Source organism: Salarias fasciatus, chromosome 23, assembly GCF_902148845.1.
Source record: "Salarias fasciatus chromosome 23, fSalaFa1.1, whole genome shotgun sequence".
Taxonomy (NCBI): domain Eukaryota; kingdom Metazoa; phylum Chordata; class Actinopteri; order Blenniiformes; family Blenniidae; genus Salarias; species Salarias fasciatus.
This window is the reverse complement of record NC_043766.1, coordinates 39,594,593-39,617,399: the sequence shown is the minus strand read 5'-3', so window position 1 is coordinate 39,617,399 and position 22,807 is coordinate 39,594,593. Positions and strand designations below refer to the sequence as shown.

The window sequence follows — 22,807 nt, the reverse complement described above, 5'->3', positions numbered from 1 at the left end:
ATGTTTGGGATGACGCTGTAAAAAGTTCCACTCTGACGATGTTGTTTTGATCTCAGGTGGATTTTTGGGCGAGTCTCAGCAGGTAACAAGGAGGGGAGAGAGAACACACACACACACACACCCTCTGTGTTCCTTCGGTCCAACATGAGCGGGTTCCTCCACCGACAACGGTGAGTCTGCAGAACGGAACGCTAGCGAGACGCTGACAAGAACCTAGCTTGAAAAATGAAGGAACTAGCCTAAAATGTACAAGATGCTAACAAAAAACTAGCTTAAAATGAGCCTGATTACAGTGTAAAGCTAGCAAGAAACCAGCAGGAAGCTAGCTGGAAAGGACAAGAAAGTAAAACAAGATGTGCAAGATGCTAACAAGAAACTAGCTTAAGATAAACATGAAAGCAGCGTAAAGCTAGCAAGAAACTAGCTTAAGATAAACATGAAAGCAGCGTAAAGCTAGCAAGAAACTAGCTTAAAATAAGCACAAACTAGCTTAAAATGTACAAAAGATGCTAACAAGAAGGCAAGAAAAGCTGGCGACAGACTAGCTGAAATCTTGCAAGAAACTAGCTTAAAGTAGCACACAAATAGCAATCAGCTTAAAACAAGTGGGAAGCTAACAAAGTAGCAGTCGGCGTCATCGTTAGCGTTAGCATTATCCCACTTGAATGCCACAATCAGTTCTATGCTAATGCTAACAAGTCTGTGTTTTCCAGGCGCTCTGACAGAACCGACCAATCAGACGGTGAGTCCGCCAAGCTTAACACATCCTGCTAAATGAGTAGCATGACATGCTAACTGAGCTGTCTTGCTAGGCGGAGCGATCCAGGTGCACAGCGTCCGCGACGTGGAACAGGTGAGAACTGCTAACGCCAATTATGCTAACATCAGCGCCACTGTACCTCTTCTCCCACGCTAATGCTAATGTTAGCTGCGCTCCCCTTCTCTCCCACGCCAACGCTAACACTCCACATCAGGTTCCAGTTAGCGCTGCTAGCGCGCCGCCGTCTCTGACCCCTTCTCATGCTAGCGTAGCTTGACGCTAATCACTTCTGACAGCGGCGCCTTGATGAGAACCAGACCTAGCTTGTGCGCTGTGTGTGTGTGTGTGTGTGTGTGTGTGTGTGTGTGTGTGTGTGTGTGTGTGCAGAGGAGTGGTGGTGGCCAATCACAGCGTTGCATTCCGATCCTCATTGGAAACACATGCTAGTCCCTAAATTAGCATCGCTAATCTGTTTTTTTTTTAATGTCATTTCCCCGCGCGTGCGGCTAGCGTTAGCGCTAATGGAGCGTGTCGGATAGTGTCGCTAGCCAAAAAGTTGTTGACTTATTCAATTAGTGTGATGCTAATCTGGTTAGCGAGGCCAAACGAAAAGCGAGATGCTAACAGATAAAGCTAATAGCGTCCTCATGCGTTAGCTTGGCTGTCTTATTTGTTACATGATCAGCACAATGCTAGCACAAAACTTGAGGGTATAATCAGCAGCTGATGGCGCTAGATGCTCATGTTAATCATAGTGACATAAATAATTGTTAGCCAAATTATTTTAGCTAATTAATTAATTTAGCTATGAGCTAATTTAACGCTGATTGCAATTTAGCAGCATTAGCATTTTTCCATGCTTCAACACAGTTAGCCACTTAAACAAGGGAAGCCACTTTAGCATTGAAAGCTAATTCATCCACTTTTTGCAATTTTAGCCACTTTAGCTTTGTCAGCCACAGCAGCTAACATTGCTAAAGTGGTAGCTAAAAGTGCCTGCAATGCTAATTTGGCTAACAATGCCTAAGTGGGTATATTAGCTACATGTGCTAAAGTGGCTAACATTGCTGAAGTAGGATCCATTGTTAGCTTGATGTTAGCATAGTGTTGATGTCGTTCCAGCATCATTTTAGCATTGTTGTTAGTGCTCTGGCCCTTTTAGCTAATTTGTACACTTTAGCATTGTTAGCTAATTTATTCACTTCAGCATTGTTAGACACAATAGCTTTGTTAGCTAATTTAGCATTGCTAGCCACTTTAGCCACCGTCTCTTCCTCTGCTAGCTAGCATGGTGCACTTAGCTGTCCTCCTGGCCCCGCCCCCTCTGACCCGGTTTCCATGGTTACAGCAACTGGACGCCCTGAAGAAGGAGAACTTCGGTCTGAAGCTGAGGATCTACTTCCTAGAGGAGAACCTCAAGAACCGGGACCAGAACCAGAACCAGACCGGGGACCCGGACCTGGTCCAGATCCAGGACCAGGACCCGAAGCCAGACCAGGACCAGATCCAGGACCAGATCCTGGTTCTCCTGAGGGACACGCAGCGGCAGGTCATTCCTCTCATGTTAGCGTTAGCATTAGCGTGTTTTCACGTCTAGCATTGGCATGATGCTAACGCGGTTCTCTGCAGAACGTGGAGCTGAAGGAGGAAGTGGAACGTCTGAGGAGAGAACGGGGGGAGGGGCCAACGGCCAGGTGAGGAGGCCACGCCCACTTCATGATGTCACGCTAATGCTCATGCTGGTGCTCATGAAGATCACATGAAATTACAATAAAGATAGCATGACGCTAGCATTATATGAGCATCAAGCTAGCTTGACTTTAGCATCAGGCTAATTTGAAGGTATCCATGAAGCCAGTATGAAATTAGCATTTAGCGTCAAGCTAATATGAAGCTGTCATGATGCTAGTGTGAAATTAGCATTTAGCATCAAGCTAGTGTGAAGTTATCATGAAGCCAGTGTGAAATTAGCATGTAGCATCAGGCTAGTATGAAGTTATCTTGAAGCACATGTGAATTAGCATTTAGCATAATCCTAGCATGGCAGTAACATGAAGTTAGCATTGTGACAGCATCATCAAATCAATATTAGCATAAGACATGAGCACACTTTAAACTCGTTAGCCTCCAGCCTCTAGCATAACATCCAAAAGTAACTTAGCGTGACATAATTAGCATGAAATTAGCATTTCAAGCTAGCCTCATGTTGCGCTAACTGAATACTCCTCACCTGCCTACTTCATTAGGCCACGCCCACCTTCTTAATGCTTCCCTTGCAGGTCGGAAGGGGTGGGCGTGTCCGAGGAAAAGGGGGCGGGGCTTCCTGTGGAAGCGGAGTCAAGGTGCCGGACAGACGGGGAATCAGGGTGAGTTAGCATGAGCATCATGTGTAAGCCCCGCCCACTACAGGAAGTCAGTTGATATTTACGATGAAAGACCTGCCCACAATAGGAAGTGTATATATTGACTCTTTAAGCCCCGCCCACTGCAGGAAGTAAGTTGATATTTACAATGAAAGACCTGCCCACAACAGGAAGTAGATAGACAGTGGCCTGACAGGAGCCGAGGTAAATATGTAACAGGGTGTAGCAGGCTGTAGCAGGGTGTAGCAGGCTGTAGCAGGGTGTAGCAGGGTGTAGCAGGGTGTAGCAGGGTGTAGCAGGCTGTAGCAAGGTGTAGCAGGCTGTAGCAGGCTGTAGCAGGGTGTAGCAGGCTGTAGCAGGGTGTAGCAGGCTGTAGCAGGGTGTAGCAGGCTGTAGCAGGGTGTAGCAGGGTGTAGCAGGCTGTAGCAGGGTGTAGCAGGGTGTAGCAAGGTGTAGCAGGGTGTAGTAGGGTGTAGCAGGCTGTAGCAGGCTGTAGCAAGGTGTAGCAGGCTGTAGCAGGCTGTAGCAAGGTGTAGCAGGGTGTAGCAGGCTGTAGCAGGATGTAGCAGGGTGTAGCAGGGTGTAGCAGGCTGTAGCAGGATGTAGCAGGGTGTAGCAGGCTGTAGCAGGCTGTAGCAAGGTGTAGCAGGCTGTAGCAGGCTGTAGCAGGATGTAGCAGGGTGTAGCAGGCTGTAGCAGGCTGTAGCAAGGTGTAGCAGGCTGTAGCAGGCTGTAGCAAGGTGTAGCAGGGTGTAGCAGGCTGTAGCAGGATGTAGCAGGCTGTAGCAAGGTGTAGCAGGGTGTAGCAGGCTGTAGCAGGATGTAGCAGGGTGTAGCAGGCTGTAGCAGGGTGTAGCAGGGTGTAGCAAGGTGTAGCAGGGTGTAGCAGGGTGTAGCAGGCTGTAGCAGGGTGTAGCAGGCTGTAGCAGGCTGTAGCAAGGTGTAGCAGGGTGTAGCAGGCTGTAGCAAGGTGTAGCAGGCTGTAGCAGGCTGTAGCAAGGTGTAGCAGGGTGTAGCAGGGTGTAGCAGGCTGTAGCAAGGTGTAGCAGGCTGTAGCAGGCTGTAGCAAGGTGTAGCAGGGTGTAGCAGGCCGTAGCAGGATGTAGCAGGCTGTAGCAAGGTGTAGCAGGGTGTAGCAGGCTGTAGCAGGATGTAGCAGGGTGTAGCAGGCTGTAGCAGGGTGTAGCAGGGTGTAGCAAGGTGTAGCAGGGTGTAGCAGGGTGTAGCAGGCTGTAGCAGGGTGTAGCAGGCTGTAGCAGGCTGTAGCAGGGTGTAGCAGGCTGTAGCAGGCTGTAGCAGGGTGTAGCAAGGTGTAGCAGGGTGTAGCAGGCTGTAGCAAGGTGTAGCAGGGTGTAGCAGGGTGTAGCAGGCTGTAGCAAGGTGTAGCAGGCTGTAGCAGGGTGTAGCAGGGTGTAGCAGGCTGTAGCAGGCTGCAGCAGGGTCTACCAAGGTATAGAAGGGTGTAGCAAGGTGTAGCAGGGTGTAGCAGGGTCTACCAAGGTGTAGCAGGGTGTAGCAGGGTGTAGCAGGGTGTAGCAATGTGTAGCAGGCTGTAGCAGGGTGTAGCAGGGTGTAGCAGGCTGTAGCAGGGTGTAGCAGGGTCTAGCAGGGTGTAGCAGGGTGTAGCAGGGTGTAGCAGGGTGTAGTAGGCTGTAGCAGGGTGTAGCAGGGTGTAGCAGGCTGTAGCAGGGTGTAGCAGGGTGTAGCAGGGTGTAGCAGGCTGTCGCAGGGTGTAGCAGGCTGTAGCAGGGTGTAGCAGGGTCTAGCAGGGTGTAGCAGGGTGTAGCAGGGTGTAGCAGGGTGTAGTAGGCTGTAGCAGGGTGTAGCAGGCTGTAGCAGGGTGTAGCAGGGTGTAGCAGGGTGTAGCAGGCTGTAGCAGGGTGTAGCAGGCTGTAGCAGGCTGTAGCAGGCTGTAGCAGGGTGTAGCAGGCTGTAGCAGGCTGTAGCAGGGTGTAGCAGGCTGTAGCAGGGTGTAGCAGGGTGTAGCAGGGTGTAGCAGGCTGTAGCAGGCTGTAGCATTTTGTAGCAGGGTGTAGCAGGGTGTAGCAGGCTGTAGCAGGGTGTAGCAGGGTGTAGCAGGCTGTAGCAGGCTGTAGCAGGGTGTAGCAGGGTGTAGCAGGGTGTAGCAGGCTGTAGCAGGGTGTAGCAGGCTGTAGCAGGCTGTAGCAGGCTGTAGCAGGGTGTAGCAGGCTGTAGCAGGGTGTAGCAAGGTGTAGCAGGGTGTAGCAGGCTGTAGCAGGGTGTAGCAGGCTGTAGCAGGCTGTAGCAAGGTGTAGCAGGGTGTAGCAGGCTGTAGCAAGGTGTAGCAGGCTGTAGCAGGCTGTAGCAAGGTGTAGCAGGGTGTAGCAGGGTGTAGCAGGCTGTAGCAAGGTGTAGCAGGCTGTAGCAGGCTGTAGCAAGGTGTAGCAGGGTGTAGCAGGCCGTAGCAGGATGTAGCAGGCTGTAGCAAGGTGTAGCAGGGTGTAGCAGGCTGTAGCAGGATGTAGCAGGGTGTAGCAGGCTGTCGCAGGGTGTAGCAGGGTGTAGCAAGGTGTAGCAGGGTGTAGCAGGGTGTAGCAGGCTGTAGCAGGGTGTAGCAGGCTGTAGCAGGCTGTAGCAGGGTGTAGCAGGCTGTAGCAGGCTGTAGCAGGGTGTAGCAAGGTGTAGCAGGGTGTAGCAGGCTGTAGCAGGGTGTAGCAGGCTGTAGCAGGCTGCAGCAGGGTCTACCAAGGTATAGAAGGGTGTAGCAAGGTGTAGCAGGGTGTAGCAGGGTCTACCAAGGTGTAGCAGGGTGTAGCAGGGTGTAGCAGGGTGTAGCAATGTGTAGCAGGCTGTAGCAGGGTGTAGCAGGCTGTAGCAGGGTGTAGCAGGGTCTAGCAGGGTGTAGCAGGGTGTAGCAGGGTGTAGCAGGGTGTAGTAGGCTGTAGCAGGGTGTAGCAGGGTGTAGCAGGCTGTAGCAGGGTGTAGCAGGGTGTAGCAGGGTGTAGCAGGCTGTCGCAGGGTGTAGCAGGCTGTAGCAGGGTGTAGCAGGGTCTAGCAGGGTGTAGCAGGGTGTAGCAGGGTGTAGCAGGGTGTAGTAGGCTGTAGCAGGGTGTAGCAGGGTGTAGCAGGCTGTAGCAGGGTGTAGCAGGGTGTAGCAGGCTGTAGCAGGGTGTAGCAGGCTGTAGCAGGCTGTAGCAGGGTGTAGCAGGCTGTAGCAGGGTGTAGCAGGCTGTAGCAGGCTGTAGCAGGGTGTAGCAGGCTGTAGCAGGCTGTAGCAGGCTGTAGCAGGGTGTAGCAGGCTGTAGCAGGGTGTAGCAGGGTGTAGCAGGCTGTAGCAGGCTGTAGCAGGTTGTAGCAGGGTGTAGCAGGCTGTAGCAGGGTGTAGCAGGGTGTAGCAGGCTGTAGCAGGCTGTAGCAGGGTGTAGCAGGGTGTAGCAGGGTGTAGCAGGCTGTAGCAGGGTGTAGCAGGCTGTAGCAGGCTGTAGCAGGCTGTAGCAGGGTGTAGCAGGCTGTAGCAGGGTGTAGCAGGGTGTAGCAGGCTGTAGCCGGGTGTAGCAGGGTGTAGCAGGCTGTAGCAGGGTGTAGCAGGCTGTAGCAGGGTGTAGCAGGCTGTAGCAGGGTGTAGCAGGGTGTAGCAGGCTGTAGCAGGCTGTAGCAGGGTGTAGCAGGCTGTAACAGGGTGTAGCAGGCTGTAGCAGGCTGTAGCAGGGTGTAGCAGGCTGTAGCAGGGTGTAGCAGGCTGTAGCAGGGTGTAGCAGGGTGTAGCAGGCTGTAGCAGGCTGTAGCAGGGTGTAGCAGGCTGTAGCAGGGTGTAGCAGGGTGTAGCAGGGTGTAGCAGGCTGTAGCAGGGTGTAGCAGGCTGTAGCAGGCTGTAGCAGGCTGTAGCAGGGTGTAGCAGGCTGTAGCAGGGTGTAGCAGGGTGTAGCAGGCTGTAGCCGGGTGTAGCAGGGTGTAGCAGGCTGTAGCAGGGTGTAGCAGGCTGTAGCAGGGTGTAGCAGGCTGTAACAGGGTGTAGCAGGCTGTAGCAGGCTGTAGCAGGCTGTAGCAGGCTGTAGCAGGGTGTAGCAGGCTGTAGCAGGCTGTAGCAGGCTGTAGCAGGGTGTAGCAGGGTGTAGTAGGCTGTAGCAGGGTGTAGCAGGCTGTAGCAGGTTGTAGCAGGCTGTAGCAGGGTGTAGCAGGCTGTAGCAGGCTGTAGCAGGGTGTAGCAGGCTGTAACAGGGTGTAGCAGGCTGTAGCAGGCTGTAGCAGGGTGTAGCAGGGTGTAGCTAGGTGCAGTTTCAGTGGCACGATGACTCCCTGAGGTCCTCTCAGCACCCCTGGAGATCCAACATGGCCGCCACATGGCGCTGGCAGTAACGCCCCTCCTCATAAACCTGTGTCTGTTAGCGAGCTCGGTGTGTCTGTTGCTCCTCTGTGTATTCACTGCTAATAGAGTAATACACTGACTGGCCTGAGGGGGGTGCTGCTGCCTGTTCCTCCTCTTCCTCCCTGTATTCACTGCTAATAATAATAATGGCGCTCACTGCCAGAGAGCATGCTGGGAGTCTTGTTTTCATCCAAATGTCCATTCCAAGGGACGTTTAATGTGCCACGTGTTGTGGAATTTTTGGTGAATCAGAGCCAAAGATGACGAGTCAAGGTGTTGACGCTGCACAAGGAGGATTTATTGAGGATTGCAGAGGAAGCACACACAAATCAGCTGATTGAGAGCAAGGCTGCTGCTCCGGGGAGAATCCAACCCGACTCTGGCATGACTTCCGGCCATGCCAGGTCATATAGCTAGATCTCACCAGACCAGCAGACGCTGTTTCCAAGTGACTTCAGACAAAACAGAGCGGCCTTCACACTGTGTTCCTGAGAACTTTGAAAACAAAGCATTATTCCACATCAATCCCTCCTGTTGTTAAATTTCAATTTAAACAAAACCAGACACAAAATAAATTCAAATTTTAACAATAATCTAACTCACTATCGGAGACAGTAAAGCCAGACAAAGTAAAACCACTTTTCATTTGTGTCACACGTCAATATTAATGTTCTCCATAAACATCAATAAGATCAGTTCCTCCAAGTGCATTGTCATTTTTATTTTATATGTCCTAAGTTACCTATGTTTCAACGACCATTTCCAACTGATCCACTGTCACAAAAACACCAAGCAGCTCTCAGTCATGGATGCACAATTTAAACAAACCAGCAACCCATGGGACAGTGACAGCTGCAAATACCTTCATGCCAAACAATCAATCCTGGTCCAGGCCGATCAACCAGGAAGGCAAAAGACAATCAGTGGCCACGATGTGTCCAATCAAGCTAAACTAAGAAAAGAAAGAAAAACCATTAAAATCAGCAAAAACATTGAACACAACAATAAAACACTGAACATCTGGTCGTTCTCAAAGTCAGTCATCAATGTCAATGTTAGTTTGTTAGTAAGTTAGTTTGTCAGCCGTAACACAGTCATAGTCACATTCATCCATATTCAATTGAGCAGATATTTCAAAGGTAAAATTAAAACCACAGAACATGGCTTCACACCCCGACCCCCTGCTGACAGGCACTCTGTGCTTTATTCACCAGCAGCAGAATGTGACGCATGTACCACGCATCCGTCGCCCCGAACCAAAACCTGCTGCAGTGATAACCTCTGCTGGAGCATCAGCTGCTCACAGACTATTTAGGAGCCCAGGAACCCAGTCAGGAGTCTGCAAGAGAAATAAGCATCAGGGTGAAACCGTGATCCATGATCCGAACCAGAATACCTGTAGAGAACCGTCCCTTCTCTTGGAATAGAGATGACAGGGCGGTCCGTAGCCAGGTAATCCCAGACCAGAGGCTGATGTTTGGTCTTCCTCCAGATGTTGACCCTCCTGTGACCTGGTCTCTGTTCACTCCAGTCCTGCAGAAACATCCTTGTGTGGTTGTTCTTAACACAGAGTCTACAGCTGAAACCAAAAATCCAGTGACGACAGCATTCTGCCAGACCTAGAAAAGACAACGTCTCTTCTTTTAGTCTGTAGCGGCAGATTAGACCACAGTTCAGGTCTTCCCGAAGACCAGGACCGGTTCTTCTCCTCCAGATCCTCTCCTCCAGAACATGTTCAAGGAACGTCACTTTCAGCTGCAGCTGGGCTCAGGATGCTCGGCGGCCTCCCTCAGGAAGACGGTTCAGGAGTAGAACAGTGTCAGGCTCTTCAAGCTTCCTTCAACCTTTTGGTGTGAAAACATCCTCCTCATACTGTATCAGAGTTCCACCTGACAGGTCCAGATCCAGATCCCCTCACTGCCGATGCATAAACTCCCAGACTAGAGACAAAGTCCTGGGCCAAAGGTGAAGCATTATTTACCTCTTTAGGTGAATGCAGCAAATATTGCCTTTCAGGATCCAATCTGAGTGAAAATAATGCAGCAGACAGGTCAGACAGGTCAACGACTGGATAGTAGCATGAGTCAGAGGTCCAAAAGACAAAATGATTTTAACATCAGTAGATTTTGAAGTAGCAGATAGTACAGTTCAGTTGATTTCTATAAAATCTTGGAAAAAATGTCCACCCATCAGGTCCTCCTCTTCTTGGTGTAGAAAGAGTCGGTACTAAACATCACTGAATCATTCAATGACTTCATAAGACATTCAATACCTCCCATGACTTCTGGACAAACATTCTATTGTCTATCTGTAGCAGTTAGACATTTAGCTCCAGTGTGATTCTGTGAGGTGTGGTCAGTGCTAAATCTGATTAATCTCTTAGTTAGCCCACAAATTCTCCAACTAAATCAAATAAAGGTGCAAATGTAATTCATTTCAGTAGATTTCAAAGTTAGGAATGTAGATTCATAGACAGTAACAAATTCTTGTAGCACAGTCATGTAAAAACATTGTGGTGCTAGTTTTGTTATGTCGAAGGGGAAGGTCGAGATAAACCTCTCGCTTCTGTCTCCCCCTTCACTCAGTTTGAAAACCCGGAATGTGACCTCCAAGTCATTTCATTGAAACTGTATTGAAACAAATTCATTTAATTAATTCACTTTAATTCTTCACCCAACTGAGCAATTGGTTGATAATTAAAGCTATTTCACTAAAACTAGAAGCCCCGCACCCTGTCTTCAGGCTACAGTGATGTGGGGAAAGAAGTGACCATCATGGAGGATCCTGCTGCCTCTGGTTCAGTCTGATCAGGACTGTTCAGCCCGACGACCCACTGATATCTTCCTAGTGACTTATAAAACAAACAAAACACATAATTCATTCAAAAGCTAAAAAAGTAAGGAATTTAAAACTCTTTAAAGTCTAAACTCTCTTCCCCCCAGTGTGTGTGTTCATGGCCTGACCTTGTCGCGGTCATGCTGCCTCATATTTTCCATCACGTTGCGGTACGCCGTTATCACGTCCGATGTTTTCACGTCCGATGTTTTCACGTCGTAATCAAACCCACCGCCTCCACAGCCTCCTCCCAGCAGCCACCAGGAGCAGCCGTCTCCAAGAATGTGTCCACTGCTTCTGCAGTCACAACGTCTCCCCTCCTGTATGGAAAGTCTCAGCAGAACAGAAGAACAGAGAATCGCCACACATGTCATCATCATAGAAAAACAATTTTCTCGCTAAAATCTGAGTTTCATCACTCCTGTGTGCGTGTGTCTGTACTTCCCACTGCTGACAGAGCTTCTCCCTCCTGGCTGGCTGGTGCAGTGTAGCTGGCCGTGAGGATCGGGGCTGTGGATCGGAGCGGCGAGTGCCTGTACAGGACTTTATAACAAAACAAACACTCAAGAGAGAAAAACATATTAGTATATTATCATATTTGTCTATCAAACAGTGTGACTGGTGGACCTTCGTCTCCATTCTCTCACTAGTGCTGATATTTTCTCTGGATTGTTTTCTGTTCAGGGTCCTTGGCTCCTCAGCAGTCTGATAAGGAGGAACCACTGAAAGAACTGCTTTCTTCAGCTCACTTTGGAGGGTTTAAAATAGTGAATTCAATAGAAAAGCATGAATAATCATCCTGAGAGTTTCTCCTCAGGGAACCATCCTCAAACCTGTCAATGGTTCAAGCAGTGACCTCTGACCCTGCACACAGCTGACAGTCTTGGAGAAATCAGTTTTCTCTCAAACAGGCCTGAATCACTGCTCTACAGCATCATCCAGGAAATGGTTCACAGGTGGCTCTCCTGGCCTCTGCCCACCTACTGAAGATGGAAAAGAAAAGAAACTTATTTTGACAAACTTCCAGAGGCAGAGGTTTCTGAAAATTTAGTACTGAAGTACAAATACTGCTACACTGATTAATGCTCAATGACCCGTAAAAGTACCAGTGTCAGAAAATACTTATGAGTGCAAAGCATGTCTCTAGACAAACTGCTCAAAGTATTGTTACTTCTAACCAATGGATGATTTGTGTTGTCAGTAGCAGACATTTTATTTGATTCATCTGATAAAATACTGCATTCAAAGTTTGTTCCTCAGAGGAATAATGAAAAACTATGTCAAGACAGCTTGTCTTGTGTGTAGATATAAGCAGGAATTTATTTCTATTAAATGAATTCCCTCTCATTAGAAAACAGTTACTGTTTTTCTTTATTTTGGTTTAAGCTGCAGATGAATTCAATTTTTAGATTAATCAAATTTTTAAGATTGCAGAGTGAATCTCTCTCAGAGAATCAATCATCGATCACATCATAGATTAATCAACCCCGTCGTGATCAGACAGGCTATTAGATTCAAAGATTTGAATATAAATTCAAATCTTGGGTGTCCACAGTAGACTTCAGGTTAAAAATAGTGGAGTAGATTACATGTTCAACAAGCAACTTTGTTGACTCATTGATGGATTCCTTATTTTAAACATGTAAAAAACAGGAAACAAAACAAACAGGTTGAAAACCTTCCCTTTGGTTAAATCCCTGCTTATTTTTCTTAACTTCCTGTTCTTCCTCCCTGTTCATCAAACTCTTCATCTCTTCACTTCACTCTGCCGCTCTCTCTCTGCCTCTCTCTCTCTCTCTGCCTGTCTCTCTTCTGTCTCTCTGTTCTGTCTCTCTCTCTCTCTCTCTGTCTCTCTCTCTTCTGTCTCTCTGTTCTGTCTCTCTCTCTCTGTCTCTCTCTCTCTCTCTCTCTCTATTCTGTCTCTCTCTCTGTCTCTCTCTCTTCTGTCTCTCTCTCTCTCTCTTCTGTCTCTCTCTCTGTCTCTCTCTCTTCTGTCTCTCTTCTGTCTCTCTCTCTCTCTCTCTGTCTCTCTCTCTCTATCTCTCTCTCTTCTGTCTCTCTCTCTCTCTCTCTATCGCTCTCTACCTCTGTCTCTCTCTCTCTGCCTCTCTCTACCTCTTTCTCTCTCTCTCTGCCTGTCTCTCTCTCTTCAGCATTTCTATCCTCACACTTCTCTTCTACAACCGGTTTTGTGGCACGAGTGAGGAGTCGCAATCCGTGTTTTACACAGAACCAGCAAATCAAAACCACCATGTATTAAAGTAAACTTTAACTCTCTCGGTGTTCTCAGATCACTCGGTTGTCTGCGTAACCAGCCAGAAATCATGGCTCGGGCCGTAGATTGTGACTCTTCTAAACATTCCAATATCTTGGTCCTGCCGACCACCCCGACCGGTGTGAACTCATCGAATAGTTGCTGAAAACTTTCAACGGGATCAGACCACACCGTGCTGTTCTACTTCTGTCTCTTCTGTTCCTATGTTCAACACTTTGGTGTTTACCAAACGGATTAGCACGAACAATAACTGCACACAAAACAGCAACACAAACAGCAACACATGTCCTCTACAAACCTAAACACCCTCCCAGCATCATGACCTTCTTCTTTATTTACCCCCTTTTTTAACGTGAAAGAGAGAGTCAGAGTCGTGAGGTGTGACCTGCAGAATCACACTCACCCAGTTTTCAAAAAGTTTCACCAGTAGAAACTTCCACACGCGACACCACCCACAGTTGCAACAGTGCAGGTCAGCCCGTTAGGGAAATCATCAACCCTTCTGTTACATGCACCAGGCCCGCCCTGGTGAAGAGGCCATCCCATAATACCCCCCAAGCTCTGCGGTGCGTCAATCTCGGATCGGATCCAATCCGAGTGAAAACAAAGTCGCTTCAGGGGCTCAGCCCTTCCACGCCAGTGGCCCCCAGGGCCGTCCAGACTCCAAGTCTAGAAACTCTTCCTAAGCTCTCTCAGCCACAGTTCCAAGTTAGAATTAAATTATTATTACAACCCAATTGTTACTAATCATTAGCAATTGATTGAGAAGAATCAATCAAAAATTTAGGGACATCTTTGGCTCTTTATGTTTAGAAATTTGCTTTTACAATTCCAATCAACTATGAAATAGTTCTTTTATCTAGTCAAACATCCCCACAGGTAAGGCATTACTTCCTGAGTTAAATATTTAACAGAGGAAACATTTGCACTCACCTCGTTTATGTTGTATTTAGATCCCGGACGAGCCCCAAACTGTTGTGGAATTTTTGGTGAATCAGAGCCAAAGATGACGAGTCAAGGTGTTGACGCTGCACAAGGAGGATTTATTGAGGACTGCAGAGGAAGCACACACAAATCAGCTGATTGAGAGCAAGGCTGTTGCTCCGGAGAGAATCCAGCCCGACTCTGGCATGACTTCCGGCCATGCCAGGTCATATAGCTAGATCTCACAAGACTAGCAGACGCTGTTTCCAAGTGACTTCAGACAAAACAGAGCGGCCTTCACACTGTGTTCCTGAGAACTCTGAAAACAAAGCATTATTCCATATCACCACGGACAGTCTGTGGTCTTTTCTAACAGATATATTTGTTATTTTTGTTTTCTTCGGATCTTCTGTCGAGGTAGCCTCATGTTGCGCTAGCTGAAAACTCCTCATTGTCTCATTTGGACCCGCCTACTTCATTAAACCCCGCCCACCTTCTTAATGCTTCCCTTGCAGGTCGGACCAGGTGGGCTTGTCCGAGGAAAAGGGGGTGGGGCTTCCAGTGGAGGCGGAGTCAAGGTGCCAGACAGACGGGGAATCAGGGTGAGTTAGCATGAGCATCGCATGTAAGCCCCGCCCACTTCAGGAAGTCAGTTGATATTTACAATAAAAGACCTGCCCACAACAGGATGTGTTTATATTTACTCTTTAAGCCCCACCCACTACAGGAAGTGTGTACATATTTACTATTGAAGTCCCGCCCACTAAGTGTGATTTACAAAGTAAGCCCCGCCTCCAACAGGAAGTTAGCGGTGCTGGTCCAAGCCCAGGCCCGGGAGCTGGTGGAGTTGCGGCGCCGACAGGAAGTGGGCGTCGGCCTGTGCCATGTTCTGTCCCGCCTCCTGGCTGATGCGTCTCCTCCCTGGAAAGGAAGCTCCGCCTCCCCCTGGAACCTGAACCCCAGTGGGGGCGGAGCCTCCTGCTGCAGCTGCAGAGGGGCGGAGCCACGGCCCGGCAAATCCAAGACCGGATCCGTGAGTCTCGGACCGGAACCGGAAAGGGGGCGGGGTTAAAGGGGAATGCTAATAAACATGTTTATTGTCTCGTGCAGGTGGTCGCCATGACGACGACGAGGCACTCGACACCTGGTGAGTCTACAGTTAGCATGCTAACCTGTTAGCATCAGACTAGCTAGTGCTAATGCTATTGTAACATCATCTTCAATAGCTATTGATATTAGCTACCAAATATTAGTATATATGCTAGCAACTTGCACACCTTAGCATGCTAACATGTTAGCATCATGCTAGTTTGGTGGCATTAGCTGTTATTGTGTAATTGTTATTCAGCTACACGTTAGCAAGTATGCTCATTTTAAGATGCTAACTTATTGGCATATGTAGCTTTGCTTAGTTCACAACAAATATTAGCAAGTAACATAAGTTAAAATTAACATGCCAATTAGGTAGCAACATGCTAGTTGTTAGCATGAAAATCATTTGGCTACAACAATTTAGCATCTATGCTAACTTGGCATGCTACAACACTTCAGTGCTAAATAGCTTAGCATTCTTGTTCCCATTGTCAGTGTGGAGGACGAGGAGCTTCCTGATGGCCTGAGCATTAGCCCCGCCCCCTCCGACCTGTCTGACAGCTTCTCTTATGTTTCGGACACGCCCACTGGCCAGGAGGCGGAGCCTCGGAAAAACCACTTCACAGGTTGCTAGATAATTAGCATTTTTTAAAAATCAGACTTTCCCAGCATGCACTGCAGCAGATCATCGTGCATGTTAGCTGGAGGCTATACTGCTAAGTAACAACATGAGGATGCTAGCCCTGCTTGCCATGCTAACATTCTCTTCTTCAGGTTTGACGGAACTCGAGCGTCTTCACGAAGAGAACCTTCTGCTGCAACGGCGCCTCGCGGGTAAGCTAGCATGTTGCTAATGCATGCTAATGCCAGACTAGCCAACCTCAGCCTGATGCTACAATCTATATGCTAACAGATAGCCTGGAGGAGGTGGAGCTGCTCCGGGAGGCGGTGCTTATGGAGCACAGCCCGAGTGAGGGGGCGGAGCTAAAACAGGAAGAGACCCGTGAGCACAGTGATACTGTTAGCTAATGAGGCTGCTTTTAGCATCATTAGCTACTTGAGCAATGTTAACATCTTCCACCTATAGATGCCATAGCATTGTTAGCGTCTACCTCCATTAGCCACTTTAGCATAGTTTCAATTTCAATTTCAATTTATTTTTGTATAGCCCAGCATCACAACAACAGCTGCCTCAGAGGCTTCAAGATGTTACATTGGTCGGTAAAAGTAAAAACAGTGAATAAGCATAATGGTAGTATGTCAATATTTACAGTAACGAGACAGAACGAAGCAACCACCGCCTTCGACCCTCACATCCGGCAAGAAAAAACTCCAGAAACCCAGTGGGAAAAGAAGAGATCTTGGGGAGAACCACAGTATGGAGGGATCCCTCTCCCAGGGACGGACAGCTTTGGCAACAGCTAGCATGAGACAATAAGAAGTAAAGCCTAGGACAATGTTGAGGACAGTCCGTTGGACGGTCCAGCACAGGAACCACGGATCCCAGCAGTAGAACCGAAGCCAGTCCACGGGCAGGACCGACAGGGGCGTCCTCCCGGTCCGGCCGGAGCTTGTTCGTAGGCCCTCGTAATAGTGGAGTCAGCAACTGAAACTGGAGAAGACTCCCCCTCGAAGGGGGGGACAGCAGGGGAAAAGCAATGAACGGACTAAAGGGAATAACATTCAGACATTAGAGGACAGGGCTCAGTGCACCGTACTTCCCACAGCATTCTAGCTCCTGGGGCAGCTTTGTGGATACTTAACTGTTTAAACTAGTATTTAGTTAGTATAGTTTAGTTTAGTTTAATTCAGTTTGGTTTAGTTTAATTTTGTTTAGTGTAATTTGGTTTGGTTTAGTTTAGTTTAGTTTAGTTTAGTTTACTTTAGTTTGGTTTGGTTTGGTTTGGTTTACTTTAGTTTGGTTTGGTTTGTTTTAGTTTAGTTTAGTTTAGTTTAGTTTAGTTTAGTTTAGTTTAGTTTAGTTTGGTTTGGTTTACTTTAGTTTGGTTTAGTTTGTTTTAGTTTAGTTTAGCTTAGTTTAATTTAGAATCCCTAGCTGACCTGATCACAGGCTGCATCGAAGAGAAACGTCTTGAGCCTCACCTTAAATGTGGAGACTGTGTCTGCCTCTTTGACACCACTTGGAAGCTGGTTCCATAAAAACGGTGCCTGATAGCTAAAGGCTCTTCCACCTAGTGTCCATTTAGAGACTCTAGGAGTCACCAGTAACCCTGCATTTTGAGAGCGAAGTGCTCTGATTGGTTGATAAGGTGTTAAAGCATCTTGGAGATAGGTTGGAGCCATCCCATTTAGGATTTTGTAAGTCAGGAGAAGGATTTTAAATCTAACTCTAAACTCGACTGGAAGCCAGTGAAGAGATTTTAGAACGGGAGTAATGTGTTCACGTCTTCTAGTTCCAGTTAATAATCTGGCGGCTGCATTTTGAACCAACTGAAAGTTTTTTAATACAGTTTTTGGGCAGGCTGCGAGAAGGGAGTTGCAGTAGTCCAATCTCGCAGAAACAAATGCATGGATGAGTTTTTCTGCATCGCTTCTAGGTAGAATGTTTCTTATTTTAGCTATGTTGCGCAGGTGGAAATATGCTGTTTTACAAGCCAGGTTGATGTGTGCTTTAAAGGAGATATCCTGATCAAATAAGACCCCGAGGTTCCTGACAGTAGAGGAGGAGGATACACTGACGTTATCTAAGGTGATAATCTGTTCAGATAGACACTCTCTCAGTTTATGGGGGCCTAGTATAATGACCTCTGTTTTGCCAGGATTCAGACGGAGATAGTTCGTAGTCATCCAGGATTTAATTTCTCTGATACAGTCACTGAGTCTGTCTATTTGATTAGTTTGATCAGGTTTCATAGATAAATACAGTTGTGTGTCATCTGCATAGCAATGAAAATTGATATCGTGACTTCTAATTATGTTCCCTAAAGGAAGCATATATAACAGAAATAAAACTGGCCCGAGCACGGACCCTTGAGGAACCCCATAACTGCCCTGGGAGCACGGTGAGGACTGTTGGTTAACGTGAACAAATTGGTACCTATTAGATAAATAGGATTTGAACCAGCAGAGGGCTTTTCCTCTGATGCCAACCTCACATTCTAACCTCTGCAGGAGAATATTGTGGTTGATTGTATCAAAAGCTGCACTGAGGTCTAGGAGAACCAGGACTGAGACTAGACCTGCGTCAGCCGCCAATAGCAAGTCATTAGTGACTTTAACTAACGCAGTCTCAGTGCTGTGATAAGCTCTATATCCTGACTGAAATTTCTCAAATAAACTATTGTCCTGTAGGTGGCGGTAAAGCTGTTTTACCACGACTTTTTCCAGGACTTTTGAAATAAAAGGCAGATTTGATATCGGTCTGTAGTTAGCTAGAATATCAGGATCGAGATCAGGTTTTTTCAGCAGTGGTTTGATTACTGCGAATTTAAATGACTGTGGCACATAGCCATTTTCTAGAGACGTATTTATTATAGTTATGATCGTATTTAAGATAACTGGAAGAATATCTTTGAAAAGCTTAGTTGGAATTGGATCTAGGAGACAGGTCGAGGTTTTAGAAGACATTACAATCAAAGTAATCTCAGCCCCATTTCCTGATGAGAAACTATCTAGTATTTCAGGTATTTCAGGTGGAGGCAGTGGCTGGATTCCCTGAGCTTGATCTGAGGAAAGCGCTTCACTGATTTTACCTCTGATGGTTATGATTTTATCATTAAAGAATTTAAGAAAGTCATGGCAGTTTAAAGATTCTGGGATTACTGGTTCCACTACAGTATGACTGGTTGTCAGTCTGGCTACAGTGTTGAACAGAAACCGAGGGTTATTTTTGTTTATTTCTATTAAACAAGAGTAATATAATGTCTTGGCTTTAAAAAGAATTTGTTTATAGCTTAGCAAGCTACATTTCCAGGCCTTCAGAGATTGTTCTGATTTAGATTTACGCCACAGTCTTTCTAATTGCCGAGTTTTTTGTTTGAGAACACGGGTTTCAGAATTAAACCATGGAGCAACGCGCCTGGGTCGATTGGTTTTCAGCTGCAACGGGGCCACTACGTCAAGGGCAGATTTTAGTGAGTGCATAGCACTGTCAACAAACTGATCACTATTATCACCACTGGTCAATAAGCTCATTTCTGTGAATTCACAAGATAATGCAGCAAATGCAGGCTGGATCAATTCTTTGTACCGAGCCACAGATTTTTCAGATAATGTCCGTATCAGCTGAATTTTATCTTTTTGAGCACAGTAGTCTTCAATCAAAACCTGAAAAGTAATTAAAAAATGGTCTGAGAGTATGGGGTTCTGAGGGAGAACATTTAGGTCACTGACCTCTGTCCCATATGTTAAGACCAGATCCAGGGTGTGCTTGTGACTATGAGTGGATTCATCAACATTTTGAGTGAAACCGATACTATCTAATACTGCAATAAACGCATTACTCAAACTGTCACCAGAATCATCCACATGGATGTTAAAGTCACCTATTATAAGGATCTTGTTATGAGTCAATACTAAATTGCTTAAAAACTCTGAGAACTCAGTTAGAAAGTCAGAGTAAGGACCAGGAGGTCGATACACAATAATTAATAGCACAGCTTTTTGATTCTTCCAACTTGGACAAGTAAGCGTTAGTATTAAGCTTTCAAAAGAGTTGAATTTAACATTAGTTTTGGGTTTAAGAAGAAGACTGGAGTGGGAAATCACTGCCACACCTCCACCTCGACCTGTTGATCTAGCTGTTTGGAAATTAACATAGGTTGGAGGGGTACATTCATTGAGCCTCATCATCAGCCTCATAATCATCTTGCTGGAGCCAAGTTTCTGTTAGAGCAAGGAGATCAATGTTATTGTCACCGATAAGGTCATTAACTAACAGAGGTTTAGTGGAGATTGCTCTAATGTTTAGTAGACCACATTTTATGTATTTCCTACTGGAAAAGTTATTCTGTCTTGTACAGGTGTTAAGCTTTTTACCCATTGACTTTTTTTTAATGCTTTGAGCACTTTGGACAGACTCAGTCTCTGTTAGCCTAGGTAAACCTCCATGCTGGACTTGTAAAAATCCGGGAGCAGGATTAGTGACGGGATCAACAAGATCAACAGAGGAGCGTTCTACACGACTGCTCTGCGCCCGGGGCTCATAGCTGGATTGTCAATTTAGAGTACGAAGCCGATCAGCCATATTGCGAGCTAAAAGGGCTGCACCATCCAAAGTTGGGTGGATGCCGTCCCTGCGGATGAGCCCAGGCTTTCCCCAGAAGGTGCACCAGTTGTTTAGAAAAATAACTCCGTTTTCCTCACTCCATCTAGACAACCAGCGATTGAATGATGAAAGTCGGCTATACATTTCATCATTGACCAAATTGGGCAGGGGACCAGAGAATATTACGGCATCAGACATCGACTTAGCCAATTCACACACCGAGGCTACTTGTAATTTGAGCACCTCTGATTGTCTCCGCCGGGCATCATTACCGCCTGCGTGAATCACGACTCGACGGAATCTCCTACCTTCCTGTTTTAAAAGCCTAAGGTTCCCCTCGATGTCCCCCACTCTGGCCCCCGGGTAACACCTAACCTTCACCGCTGGCAGCTTCACGTCTCTAACTATAGAGCTGCCAATCACCAGCGTGTCCAGTTCAGCCGGCGTGTCGTCGCTGAGGGGAGAGAACCTATTGCAGACGTGAAGCGGTTCTTGGAGTGCTACGTGGCGGTGCTTAGCACTAGCCTTCCTCCGGACCGTCACAAACCGGTCCTGGTCTTGCCCCGGCTGCTCGGGACACGCTGCGGGGCTAGGCTTGCTAACACTCCTCTCACTGCGGGAGCGGGCTGCGAGCCCTGCCGCTACCTCGCTGTAGCTAGCGCTGCCCTGCCCCTCACATCTGCGCAGCCGCTCCTCTAACTCGGTTACCCTGGCCTCCAGCGCTGTCAATACACTGCACTTTACGCAAATACCCCTATCGTCAAGGGAGGCAGGGTTCTGACTCAACATACGGCACACTGAGCAGGAAAGAAAAGAAGACAGAGGGGAGGACGCCATAGCGGTCCCGGCGGACCAAGATAATTAGCACGCTAAGCTAGTTAGCACGCCGGTGGCGCTAACGGCGGAGAAGAAATGTAATTCACGAGAGATCACTGGTCAATCGGGGGCGAAAGTAACCCCGGGGGCGTAAATAACCCCGATTTTTGATTGCTTCGTGAATGAACAGTAATAGCAAGAGAGAGACAGCAAGCACTTCAGTCGCTCGCAGGCTTCAGCAACACGGAAAACACTCACCGGAGTGACGTCAGACGCTCAGGCTCAGGAATAATTAAGTACTTAGGAATAGTTAAGTACTTTAGCATTGTTAGCTTCTACCTCCATTAGCCACTTTAGAATAATTCACTACTTTAGCATTGTTAGCAGCTACCTCGGCCATATTAGCATCATTAGCCACATTAGCATTGTTAGCATGGACTTCCATGAGCGGCTGTCGCTTTGGTCCCAACCATCACTCATTAAACTGACTCCTCCCCCTCAGGTGATTTTGTGGGTGGGGCTAATCCCCCGGCTGTCCCTGGGCGGAGCCTGTCATCCCACGGTGATGTCACTGTCCTGGAGCCCCGCCCCCTTCAGGTGACTGCTGACAGAATAGTAGCTAACTCAGCAAACTCCACTGGAAATTAAGATTATTGGGATAAAATATGCTAACAATGCTAATGCTAACTCTGTGCGTGTGCGTGTGCGTGCGCAGATTCTGAAGCAGGAAGATGGAGAGTCCATCGTCCGACAACGTGAGAAACGCGCACACTCAACTGCACGCTAAGTCTTCCCGCTATGCCAACATCCTGAACGCTAGCTGATGCTAACCTGTTTCAGTTCTCCGGACGCGAGACGTTCTCCGGAGAACCAGGAGGAACCTGCAGGTGAGTCTGGCCCCGCCCCCACGCAAGATAGCTTGCTAGCTAACTAGCAACACTAGCTCGCTAGCTTAATTTTCGTTGTGTTTTCCAGGCGAGGATGGCCCATGCTAACGCCAGCGTTCTCACAATGGGAGCGTGGTGACGTCACTGCTGGAGTTAGGCTCCGCCCACATGGACTGTCTCAATGCTAATGCCCTGGCGAAGGGGGCGGGGCTTACACAACAGAAAAAAGAAATGTATTTGAGCTAGCTCGATGGCATGCTAGCATTTTTTTTAAATACATTTTTTGTGTTAGCGGCTAGCTAGCTACGCTAGCCTGTCATGCTAACAGTATGAGTGCGATTAGCATGGCGAGGCTCTGTTAGCATGTTTATCTGTTGGTGCTGTTTTCCTTTTTGTTTACAAGTAAACAATCAGTAAGAAGAGTCTGCGCTTCGTCTCCAACAGGTTTCAAAACTTTCTTTAAAGTTTCGGAAAATTTGACATTTTTGATAATCTAGCCAAAAATGCTAAAGTGGCGACAAGTAGTGAAACATGCTAAAAATGCTAAAGATGCTAATGCTAAAGCTCCGCCGCCATGTTCCAGTAGAAATGACTGACGATTGATCAATTTCCACCAACCGAGTACGAGCACTTTTTTAACGTTAAAATTACGATTTTTATTTCCTATTTTCACCAAAAAAACGGTCTGACTGTAGCCTCGCCAGTTTTTAAGGTAAAAACTACAAACTGCAGACCAGTTTCTCTTCTCCCCAATTCTCCAAAATACTTGAAAAATTATGACAAGAGACGAGAATGTTTTATGGAGAGATGTGTGTGCAGTGTTTATTATTTAGATAGATAGATAGATAGATAGATAGATAGATAGATAGATAAAAACTTTATTAATCTCCCAAGGGAGAAATTCAGGTATCCAGCAGCACACAAATCATTCACACGCAAGTAATAAATATCAACAGTACAATAAATAAAAGTGCTCGTAGTGTACTTAGTTTGGCTCAGGCACATCTGTTATACAGCCTGATTGCTGAGGGGATGAACGACCTCTTGAAGCCTCAGTTCTGCAGCACAGTGACAGCAGCCTGTTACTCCGCTCACTTTTTTGAGCTGCAACTGTCCTGCAGTGGATGTTTGGAGTTCCTCAAGATACTCTGCATTAGAGCCTCATCCTCCTCTCCAGGACTGCTCCAACAGAGTCCACCTTCCTCCCCATCACAGATGCACACTTCCTGATCAGTTTGTCCAGCCGACTGCTGTCTCTTTTTGTCATGCTGCCGCCCCAACAGACAACCCCAAAGAAAACA

At 47.3% G+C, this 22,807-nt stretch overlaps 2 protein-coding genes across 4 annotated transcripts in view; both read left to right on the top strand.

Annotated features, from left to right (window-relative positions):
- LOC115382203 (NLR family CARD domain-containing protein 3-like) overlaps positions 1-22,807 on the top strand; it is a 617,169-nt gene that overhangs the window by 463,936 nt on the left and 130,426 nt on the right. The gene's annotated exons all lie outside the window — the stretch shown is intronic.
- On the top strand, positions 102-22,478 carry pde4dip (phosphodiesterase 4D interacting protein). Of its 2 annotated transcripts, XM_030083942.1 has the most exons (16): positions 102-170; positions 714-742; positions 813-853; positions 2,109-2,309; positions 2,390-2,454; positions 3,040-3,126; positions 14,000-14,086; positions 14,286-14,517; positions 14,595-14,631; positions 15,072-15,202; positions 15,351-15,410; positions 15,490-15,579; positions 21,122-21,216; positions 21,335-21,374; positions 21,460-21,506; positions 21,595-22,478. In XM_030083942.1, the coding sequence occupies exons 1-10, from the start codon at positions 145-147 to the stop codon at positions 15,101-15,103; spliced, it is 837 nt and encodes a 278-aa protein (XP_029939802.1). In that variant the 5' UTR covers positions 102-144; the 3' UTR covers positions 15,104-15,202; positions 15,351-15,410; positions 15,490-15,579; positions 21,122-21,216; positions 21,335-21,374; positions 21,460-21,506; positions 21,595-22,478. The 2 variants fall into 2 exon arrangements, with proteins under 2 accessions (XP_029939802.1, XP_029939801.1); XM_030083941.1 differs by lacking the exon at positions 15,490-15,579.